Here is a 12,300-nt window from a genome sequence, read left to right as displayed (position 1 = left end):
TAAAAAAAATGAACAAAAGGGCTCATAATGAGCCCATAACAAAAGAGCACCCCATAAAATGTTCTGGTCTATCACCAGTACAGCTACATATCTTTTGCCAAGCATATTTTTTTCTCCATTCTATTCTTATCAATACATTGTCTACCAGTCACAGCCTCCCATCCTTCCAACAACTCTCAATATTGGAGTGGATCAAAACTGACAACCATTGTTCATATCTATAAGCCATTTTCAGTTGTATTAATTTTGTAAACCATGGTAGCATGGTTGTTAGAGTGTCAGATTCTTAATCCAAGTTTTGCAGCTTTTGATGTCTGTCCAGGCCAGCTCTCTAAGAATCATTGGAAAAGGAACTTAGCTCTTATTCCCTAAAATAAAGTGTCATTAAAAATAAACCACTAACTCAGTCATACTAAACTCATTAACCACTGGAGGTTTTTGTCTGAAATGCAAGCAGGAAACACATGTTGTGGGCTATTTCTGAATACATCCTAATACATCAACTTCCAGGTGATTTTCCAATAACCTAATGCCTAGTTGTGTTAGAAACATCATTTTTCATTGGCTATTTCACTCATGCATGAGCAGAAGGGTAAAAGTTGGAGTTCTTTTTTTTTCTTTTTTTTATTTTGCTTCACAGACCCATCATTTTCATACCAAAATCACTATTTATTCCAAACGCCCATCTTACCCTGCTTTTTTGCAAAGGTTCATCCAGAATTTCCAGATTATCTGGTATCATTTTACAGCTACACCTGTCTAGCTTTCTATAACACCACCCACTTTAGTGTATCATACATGACCTTGATACTACAGAGCTCGGCAGTAGGCTACTACCTCCTGCCATGTAAACTCGAGGCCAGGGGCTAATGAGTTAAATGTTTTTATTTTTCATGGGGTACACTATACTACATAAGCCAGTGACAATGAATGCTCAAAACTGCATGATATTATTACGTCAATTTTGAGAAATACAAAATCGTCATGTGCATAATGAATTTTTTTATAATTTAACTACAGCAACACATATCCGAAGATCAAGCCGAACTCAGTGGAGCTACAGCCTGGACATTTGAGAAAGGAATGGGAAGCACAGACTAAAACTGTAACTCTCATACATCACCATTTAGAAAGTTGGGATTAAAGTTTCTCACTGGTGGTGAGGTAAAAACTCTTGTGGCTTTTATTGGGAAGTCTTGAATTCAAATAATAACTGCAGAGACTGAATACTCACTGGAGGCAAACTGTGATAAGCCTCCAATTTGGCCTTCAAAGGAGCTATTTCTTCCTTCAGGGCATGCAGTTCCTAAAATGATAAAAACAATGTATCACTAAAAGAGTGTTCAGTATTTTCATGATTATATTCTGCAAACACATCCTATCTTGTAAAATAAAATATTAGGCAATATAATTAAAGTGTCTGTTACTTCTTGAATACCTAAATAATCTTTTTAGAAGAAAGACAAATTATAGAAACTATAATAATTCTTTTTTCTTGATAAATTTAAATGCACTATTCATGGTAATAATTTTCCATTTGAATATTATGCTGCTGCTCATGTTTGTATCTTGTGTGTTCTAGTTAAACCATGTCCTGTGCAAAGAGAGGTAAATTTAATTCTATCAATCCTACACAAAATCCCATCACAATATTTATCAGTATCCTGGTTGCTGATTGTAAGTATGACTCCTAAACATCATTACACTGTATGTCTGACTCTCTGTGATCTTTCAGTCGTTTGGCATTGTTGGATTTATGTGGCAAAAAAGATTATGCCTCAAGTACATGCCATGGTACAAGACTTACTGAATGTAATGTCGATGAGTTCTATATAACACGGAGGTGATACATCTTTCCACAAAAAACTGACTAAACGTAATGTTGATGACTTCTTTATAATATAGAGGTGATACATCTTTCCACACTTGACTGACTGAATGTAATGCTGATGACTTCTACAAAACACAGAGGTGATACATCTTTCCACATTTGACTGACTGAATGTAATGCTGATGACTTCTACAAAACACAGAGGTGATACATCTTTCCACATTTGACTGACTGAATGTAATGCTGATGACTTCTACAAAACACAGAGGTGATACATCTTTCCACACTTGATTCAATGAATGTAATGCTGATGACTTCTACAAAACACAGAGGTGATACATCTTTCCACACATGACTCACTGAATGTAATGCTGACAAGTTGTATATATACACTTGATTGATTGAATGTAATGCTGATGACTTATATATATATATATATATATATATATATATATATATATATATATATATATAGGTGATACATCTTTCCATACATGAAGTTCTTATTTTCTTTTTTTTAAAAAAATAGCTTTCAGAACATACTGGATATCCAGCCAGCAATTATAAAAATTTGCTGTTTCCCACTCTGAAAATTGCAAGTGTTGGGCTAATGAGCTGGCAGCAAGTCTAAATTCTAATGCAGTCTCATGTTTGTTCATGTTATAAAAACACACAAGGGTACAAAGTCCCATATTCAAGATTAATGGTTTTCAAGATCTTCTACTAATTTATGGGCTTTGCCATGTCTTCAAACTGTGCCTTCAACAGTACCTAATATAAATTGTGATAACCAATCTATGTAAAAGTAGAAATGTGTCAATATGAAGTAGATGCCCAAAAGCAATATCATACAAATGAGGCCAACGTGCATAGTAAAATAGGCCAGAAATATTCATATCTGTCAGCAATATCATACAAATGAGGCCAACACGCATAGTAAAATGGGCAAGAAATATTCATATCTGTCAGCAATATCATACAAATGAGACCAACGTGCATAGTAAAATAGGCCAGAAATATTCATATCTGTCAGCAATATCATACAAATGAGGCCAACGTGCATAGTAAAATGGGCCAGAAATATTCATATCTGTCAGCAATATCATACAAATGAGACCAACGTGCATAGTAAAATGGGCCAGAAATATTCATCTGTCAGCAATACCATACAAATGAGGCCAATGTACACAGTAAAATGGGCCAGAAATGTTCATATCTGTCAGCAATATCATACAAAAGAGACCAATGTGCATAGTAAAATGGGCCAGAAATTTTCATATCTGTCGGAAAACAAAAATCAACCTGACCTATAGGTTTTAATGCAATAATCTGAACAAGAATTGGCTTCGCAATCCATGCAGTTACTGAGAGTAAACGAAATTTGCTACAGATGGAAATTGTGATGGGACTTTATTTAATGGACCCTCTACAGCTATGGTGGCAGCACAATATAAACTCAAAATCTGGATTTTGAATCAACTGACACACCAGAACAATCTTAATACTTTGGTGCTTCAATGGATACTTTCTCAATATTACTGATATGCAAAGAGAGAAGTTCTTTGAAGAAGACACAAGCCAATAACTAGAGATACCTCTGCTTGTTTGACTATGGTCTGATGGTAAAGGGCAGGATCTGCATGGACCTTGTCCAAATGGTTCTGAAACAGAAAGTAATGCATAAATAAATAATAGATCTCAAAAACTAGTGTGGAAAATGAAGCTCCCTCTTTGCATATGTTAGTAAATACATCATTGTCACAAATCTTGTGCTTGGAGCTCAAGGACTAATAAATTGCTGCATCTGGACTTCTAGCTAACCCCATTTTCAATTAGATCTTTACCCAGTTTGAATACAAAAGGTGGACTTCTAGCTAACCCCATTTTCAATTAGATCTTTACCCAATTTGAATACAAAAGGTGGACTTCTACCTAACCCCATTTTCAAGTATATTTCTTCATTTTCAATTAGATCTTTACCCAGTTTGAATACAAAAGGACAAGGTTTGATATGGGCCGATTTAGGCAACCAAATTAAAGTGTTTATAAAAGTAATTGTTATGATTATGCCATATCCACTGTATAACATTATGTACACATGATATAATAAAAGTGTGAAATTAACAGTTAATTTTATTCCTAAATAGGCCCAGGTTAAATCAAAAACTCAAACTTTGACAGATTTCTGCCTCATTATGATCCTCAAAAAACCAACAGTACATTGAGAACATGTTTGGTTATTGGCAGAAGATGTTTTTGTAACTAACACATTTTCAAATTTGATACATGTCCTTGTTTGCACTCATCACTAATGAACAGAAAAATGAAGGCAAATTGCATTTCTTAGATCACCTTCCATATCCATTGCCATATCACTATAGCCTACAGAGTAACCCAGAATGCCAAACAACTACTGAAAGAGTTTGCATGAAAATGATACAAAAAACTAATTACATCTATATTGATCTTGATATGCAGAAAAAAGAACAACTCTGGTAGCTTTACTTTTATTTACAAATTGTGTTAAAAATCTGAAAAATGACAAAATCTTTTAAAACATACAGCATTTTCTCATGTTTAAGAACCAAAATATTTTACTAATCTTTGTAGGTTATCTTTAAACAGTTTCATCTATGCATACATTGCTAAAGGAAATACTACTTTTATGATGTACAGCACTGTAAGTAAATAGACAAGATGGTTTTTAAAATGCCACATTATGAATTTTTCTTTCTATCAAAATTTTAAAGTCCAAATGTCCATCATCAGAAAATAGAAAGACTCTGTTAATCAAAGTAAACACTGTTTCAAAGTGATCTACAGGTGGCCTAAATAATAAAACACCAAAAACATGTTTCAAAAATATCTACATTTCCTATATAATTAACTGAAAAATGATTTCAGTTTTTTAAGACTTTTAAGGGGAGATAATCCAAAAAATCTGGACTCAACTTTTCTCGAAATTTAATATTTTTTCTTTGAATGATAAAAACCATTATACTTATTTTTCTTAATACAAGCATAAAAAGATGCATGTGCCAGTTCACTCAATTCAATTTAGAAAATGTATACTAAATAATGTACAATGCAGCATTTTGTGAAATAATTTATAATCTTGTATTTTTCAAAAGGTTATAACATCTGATGCTGCCAGTTACAATCTTAAACATATGCATATATATGTATAAAAGCAAACATTATTAATTAGTGTTCCTCTACACACAAAAAGACAATTTTCTAAAATAATAAAGATTAAAAATACAACAACAAAAAAGAAAAACTGTCCAGATACTAGTCTTGCTCACTGTATGACACAATGTCCAACTAGAAAGATAAAAGCTCAGTGCCTGAAAAAGACTAAAACAAAACTTGACCAATGTATGATAAATTGACAGACAAGTGTAACAATATATGGCCTTACAATGACTGAAGGTTTCAGGATTTTTCTCATGTTCAATGGCTTCTCATCTGAAAAAGTCCACTCATGCTTTTAATCTTTCTCACCAACTTTACATGCAGTGTGATACTTAGATGATTTTGACACAAGAGCTTGTGACATATCTAATGTCTCCTCATCTGGTGAGTTCCATTCATGCTTTGAATCTTTTTTACTTACTGTACATGCACTGTGGTACTTAGATGATTTTAACACAAGAGGTTGTGACATATCTAATGACTCCTCATCAGATGAACTCCAGTCACTTTCACCTGCAGGATTTACACCATTTATATTTGCCAGTTTACTTATGTCTAGCTTGTAATTCCGAATTATAACTTGCTTCATGCATGAAATTCGTTGGGACCTTGACATTACTAGTAAATCCTTTCATGCAATCAAGATTTTCAACACGACACAATCTACTGACTGCCCTCCACATTCAAATTTGGTCCAACTGTTGCCGTTTGTTCATATTTTTCAAAGCTCTGTGTGTTCTTGCTTTTAAAATTTGCTCCTTCTGTTTTCGTCTGTGTTCCACTCGCATTAGTCTACATTTTTTAATTTTAGCATCCCTCTCGACCTTCCCTTCCTGAAATCTGAATGTACATTCTTCTTTCTTGGAAGCACTATTTTCGAATTTAGAAACAAAATCATAGTATCCTTTACTCCACTGTCATGGTGAACATGGAACCTCTTCTGTATTTCTGTGAAACTCTTCTGACACCTGTTGTACAAAGCACGTAAAGCATTGCATTCTATCAGAGAATTTGAAAACTGACAAAGTCATATTGTCATAATTTCATACCATAAGGACCCACAATTAGATTCTTTCTTGACAGTGAGGCTATAGGTTTCAAAGTTTTTGGCAGTATGGATGAGGCAAAGAAATTGTCCTGTTGTGAGATTCTTAAAATAATCCAAAGTTCCAGACGACACAGGTGGATCAAGTGGGAGCAAACTTTCCAAAGACTGAAATGGCCAGTTTGGAATCGGATGACCCCAGTCTTCAAACCGAATATCACCTTCTAGCAATACTAGTTGTACATACATATCTGAAAGACAATTTAGCTTAAAAATTAATTCAACTGTATGGAATTAGTAAATATAAATTTTTACCAAACATGTTTAAAGTGTCCTTTGAGTTTCGTTGAATAATGAATTTATGAATGTATAAAATTTATGTTGATATACACATGTTTCTTCATTTTCTTAAGGGCTTTAATATTATTTTAGCCATTTAAGGAAAAATTAGGGACTGGGTTGGGGAGAAATGCCAAGTCCTTATAATTATTATAATTGTAAATGCTCTTAATATAATGACATTTTCAATTTCATTTATATTATGCTCACTTTAAATTCATTAATAAACCAGTTATGCTTACTAACACGTACTATTGCTGTGAATTTAGATAAAACCAGAGGGGTGGGGGCTGCAAAATGCCATCAAACCTTCAAATATTGAAATTGGTATATATACCAGGTTTGAACACTATAAACTAATGAATAACTGATTATATTAATTAAATTGACAGTATATATCTTAATAAAATAACACAAAATAGAAGAATATTTGTTCAAATTGATTATTCATAGTTACGTCAATTTACTGTGCAACATGTAGTGCATTTTCCCAGTAAAGTCGTATCCCTAATTAAAGTTTAGAAACAACAATGTTATTATTAACATAATTTTTAAGTTATACAAATTGTTTCCATTGAATGCATGCTGAATTAACTACTCAGTGAAAATGTGTAATGTAAAAACCTATTATGACTGACCTACCGTAAAAAAGTGATGAGCCATAGTGGCCATTTTACTCCGGGTGCCCGATTATCTTGAAATCTTTAATTCAAAGTGCGACATAATAACTCTTGCAAAAGACATTATTTGGGGCTCATTCAATGCAGAAAGAAAAGTATTATATATTTTACAGTGCACTCCTCAAAATAACCAGAAATATTGGAGTAAAAAGAGAAAAACGTACCCATTTCTTTGTTCTTGCTTGTTCTTTGTAGTGCAAGTACTGAGGTAAATGTCATAGTGTCAACTATACGTTAAACCCAATTTCATTGGTTAAAACTAACACATTTCCATGCACAAAGCAAATCAAATTATCCGTTGTTTAAGAAATGTGAAGCATCAATACTGTTCCTTAGCAGGTCACTGATATGGTCAAAATGGACGGTTGTAGTGACTGAAAACAAAACAGCTGAGTACCTATTTCAAACTCATCCTAATTTCTTTATTTTTAAAGGGAAAATGATAAAATTTTCAAGAGATAAAGAATGGAAAGACAGCAAGATGATGGTGAAATTTTTATTTTTCTGGTTCATGGGAAACCCATAAAAATTAAAGGTTAATTATTGGATTTTCACTGATCTGCCATTGATTACCTGTTATGATATCTGTGGGCCTCTCTATTTTTGGGTGGTTATATATGTTTCTACTATGCAAAGTCAAAATAGTTCTTAGTGATTACATTTTTTGACTTGATCTTTGCAAGTAAATTATGAAGTGAAATTGACAAGTGAGGTAGCTGTATTGCTGATCAATGAAAATATGTGAGAAATGAGGTATTGGTAATGCTGTCAACAAGAAATGGGGGCAGAACAGTCTTCATAGTTCATTTATTACAACCATCACGGTACAGTTCTACAAAAAGTGGTTGCTATCGTTTAGTAAAGTGTTCATTTGTTTGAGAATGGCCAACATGAATATTAATTAATTATAATAAAGTATTAAATGCAGTGTATTCATGGGATGCAAAACTATACATAAACAAGCACACATATGGCACTTACACCAAATACACCTTCAGCTAATTCATTGAGGAAAACACTGATACAAATGAGTATGAAAGACTGCTACTATTTTTTTGCATGATCAATTAGTGCCTCAAGTACAATCACATCCAGACTTGTTATCTGTTTGATCAAACTTAATTGGGCATTGCATTTTAATGCTCTAACAAATTTAGATGATTTTCAGTTTTAAATAAACAAAATGGCTGAGAGGATGGGTAAATAAAATTAAGAAAAACATTTCAATATACTGTAAAATAACAGTTGCCCAGCTTAGGGATTTTTTCAAATGGTGGAACAATATACCCTTCCAAAAATTTACATGGATGGTCGGATGAAATACCATATAAATTTATAAAGAAAGCTATTTTTCACTGAATCGGTTGTCTAATGTGGCATACAAAGCATTCACTGACTACACACTTAGGCAACAGTAATATTTGTTTAAGTGGACTTTGTGATTAGAGCTTTATATTTACGTACTGGGCACTAAATCCTGTTCTACATCCCATTTCACTTTGGCTAACAATGATAATTCCTACTCTGGGGTGAAGGTACTGTATATATAGTTGGACTGCATTAGAAAATTTAAAAACACTGATTATGATGCACAACCCAAAGCATAGCAAGACCTGTAGCTGTTGGATTTGTCCTCTATAATCTCTGCTCTTGTCATGAAAAAACTTGGTCTGTGTGGCATGGCTCTCCATCTCTGGATGCTGGCCAGCAGCTTGCTCCTCTAGAAGTTCAAGAGCTCTGATAAAAAAAATATGTAGAATCTTGCTGTTATCAAACAACAACACAGGAATCCCTAACATTCATACACACTGCTCAACATCTCATATGCATGAACACCACCCTGAATCATCCATGAACACTGTTCAACATATAATATCAATCAACATCACACTGCATCATCCATGCACACTGTTCAATATCTCATATGAATGAACATCAAACTGTATCAGCCATGCACACTGTTCAGCATCTCATATGAATGAACATAACACTATCATCCATGCACACTGTTCAACATCTCATATGAATGAACATCACACTATCATCCATGCACACTGATCAACATCTCATATGAATGAACACCACACTGCATCATCCATGAACACTGTTCAACATCTCATATACATGAACAGCATACTGTATCATCCATGCACTGTTCAACATCTCATATGAATAAACACCTTACTGTTCAACATCTCACATGAATGAACATCACACTGTATCATCCATGTACACTGATCAACATCTCATATGAATGAACACCACACTGCATCATCCATGCACACTATTCAACATCTCTATGAATGAACATCACACTGCATCATCCATGCACACTGTTCAACATCTCATATGAATGAACATCACACTGCATCATCTATGCACACTGTTCAACATCTCATATGAATGAACACCACAATGCATCATCCATGCACACTGTTCAAATCTCATATGAATGAACATCACACTGCATCATCCATGCACACTGTTCAACATCTCATATGAATGAACATCACACTGTATCATCCATGCACACTGTTCAACATCTCCTTTGAATGAACACCACACTGCATCATCCATGCACACTGTTCAACATCTCATATGAATGAACACCACACTCTTGTCAACAAAGTCGCAGAGTCAATTGCTACAGTATAAGGCAAAAAATCTCTTTTAAAATGTCATTTTTATTTCACATACCTCCATTTCTATTATGTTTTTATGTTTAAATTGTCGGATATATAGGCATCTATTACCAACAATGTCACAATAAAATAATGCATTTGTCATACTCAATATAATATCAATCGGTCTTATTATGCAAACACTTTGAAATGCTTAATATCAGATGACCCGAATCTAACAAGACCTTCTCAGCAAGGCAGTTAATATTGTTCCATAACTCAGAACAAATTTATGTAAGGTGTAACAAAATATCTTGTACTGCTGATGCTTAATTTTAAAACATGCTTTCCAAAAGTTACAAAATGTCATCTAATGCAGTGAAAGCAACATAAATATTCCTAATGTACACCTTAGTTATCTCCACCTCTGTTTCGGAAACTGCAGTTCTAAACTCCATGGCGACAATGTCTTTTTCGAAGATCCCAAGATGACATCATTCTTGTTTGTTAGAGGTTTTTTGCACTTTTTTTATAAAAAAAAAGTTTAATGTGATGCTCCCGCCATGAGCAATATTCAAATCAACATCATATGTACAATAAATGAACCTGGGATATATGTTAACGTTCCAGTTTTTTTCTACTAATTTCCTTTCTACATTTCTGTGCTGAATGTTTGAATTTTTTTAAGAATAATATTATCACTTTTTGCTGAAAAATATTTTCATTTCATTGGACATTTCTATATTATATCATAGGCATTTCTATATTATATCATTGGACATTTCTATATTATATCATAGGCAAGAATCTTGATATGCAGGTAATATGTATGAAAATTTGGAGCAAATTTAAGCATCAGAAGTAGTCCTGTAAATTTAACCCCTGACCAATTCCACTGAATATGAAATCAGGGATCTGAACAACCCAATATTGGATCTGTTGACAATGATCATGTTTTCATATATTTTCTGCTTTTCTTATGTAAGTTCATAATTGAAGGGTAATTTCTGAAAAGACTCATCATCCAACTGTAAGTTTGGCGAGTCTTCAGGACACATGCAGGTATAAAGTAACCAATGTGAACTTGAGAAAATTATGCTAAAATCCCTACACAAAACCAACCTTAGCCTGTATTTTATCAAACAAGAATAGAATTGAATTACCTCTACAGATCACACTATTGATGCTTGTAATTAAACTTAGTCACAAAAATTTAAATCTCTTGGACCTATCTGATAGTGTGGGGCAGAGTCTCTTGGACCTATCTGATAGCTTGGGTCCCAGTTTCTTGAACCTATCTGACAGTTTGGGTCCCAGTCTCTTGGACTAATCTGACAGCTTAGGTCCCAGTCTCTTGCACCAATCTGACAGCTTGAATCCCATATCAATGCAAATTCTTGATACCTGGAAAATGAAGCTACAGTAAATTATATCTCTCTTAATACCCTGTAACTAAAAAAAACTTGACATAAAATGACTCAACAACCATTAATGCCAATTTTTATAACTCAACATACTTTTTCAAAGAGTTGTACTTAATCAGTGCAGATTTGGTTTTCTGCTGAAGTTGTTCTGTTGTCCTAAGCTCTTGTTTCCTGGCATCTTCCACTCTGGACATCTCTGTCTGATGGTGCTGGAGAGCAAGAAGATAGCTGTGAAAGGAAATATGATCTGATAAGTTAAAATGCTTAAGAAATAACAAGCTTCATTTTTCATAAAATTGAACCATACTGACACCCCCCTCGTCAAAAGTGTCACTATCATAAAATTTAAATCTGATTCAAATATTTTACACTGAAAACCAGAGTACCATGAACGGGGCAATATAACAGTCCTCTTACACACAAAACCTGAGAACCATGAATGGGGCAATATAACAGTCCACTTACACACAAAACCAGAGAACCATGAATGGGGCAATATAACAGTCCTCTTACACAAAAAACCAGAGTAACATGAATGGGGCAATATAACAGTCCTCATACACACAAAACCTGAGTACTCTGAATGGGGCAATATAACAGTCCTCTTACACACAAAACCAGAGAACCATGAATGGGGCAATATAACAGTCCTCTTACACTGACAACCAGAGTAATATGATGGGACAATATAACAGTCCTCATACACACAAAACCCGAGTACTTTGAATGGGGCAATATAACAGTCCTCTTACACACAAAACCAAAGAACCATGAATGGGGCAATATAACAATCCTCTTACACTGAAAACCAGAGTACCATGAATGGGGCAATATAACAGTCCTCTTACACTGACAACCAGAGTACTATGATGGGACAATATAACAGTCCTCATACACACAAAACCCGAGTACTTTGAATGGGGCAATATAACAGTCCTCTTACACACCAAACCAGAGTACCAGCCCATTTGCTGATATTAGGGATTAACAACAGAGCATGAAATTGGTAAAAGGTTCCTTTGAAACCAAACCAAAGGAACTTGCATGAAGATGCATGTATTTGGATGTGGACATATCAGTTCAGTTTAAACTGACTGCAACTTTGTCCATTTTTAATAAAAGTCTGACTTATCTTGAACACTGGCACAGTTATGTACAATGGAAC

General features: G+C 34.0%; 1 protein-coding gene across 2 annotated transcripts in view; it reads right to left on the bottom strand.

The window, feature by feature from the left end:
* Window positions 1-12,300, bottom strand: part of LOC149802080 (HAUS augmin-like complex subunit 1) — a 71,576-nt gene that overhangs the window by 33,729 nt on the left and 25,547 nt on the right. For both annotated transcript variants that reach the window (XM_089956476.1, XM_089956478.1), the window contains exons 4-7: window positions 11,229-11,363; window positions 8,704-8,827; window positions 3,427-3,492; window positions 1,235-1,306 (exon numbers count right to left, since the gene is read on the bottom strand). In XM_089956476.1, the coding sequence (XP_089812602.1) occupies window positions 1,235-1,306; window positions 3,427-3,492; window positions 8,704-8,827; window positions 11,229-11,363 (397 nt within the window). The remainder of the gene's footprint in view (window positions 1-1,234; window positions 1,307-3,426; window positions 3,493-8,703; window positions 8,828-11,228; window positions 11,364-12,300) is intronic.

Source organism: Sinohyriopsis cumingii, chromosome 4 (genome assembly GCF_028554795.1).
Source record: "Sinohyriopsis cumingii isolate HCF-2022 chromosome 4, ASM2855479v2, whole genome shotgun sequence".
NCBI classification, from domain to species: domain Eukaryota; kingdom Metazoa; phylum Mollusca; class Bivalvia; order Unionida; family Unionidae; genus Sinohyriopsis; species Sinohyriopsis cumingii.
The sequence above is the reverse complement of the archived record's forward strand: the minus strand, read 5'-3'. Positions and strand labels throughout refer to the sequence as shown.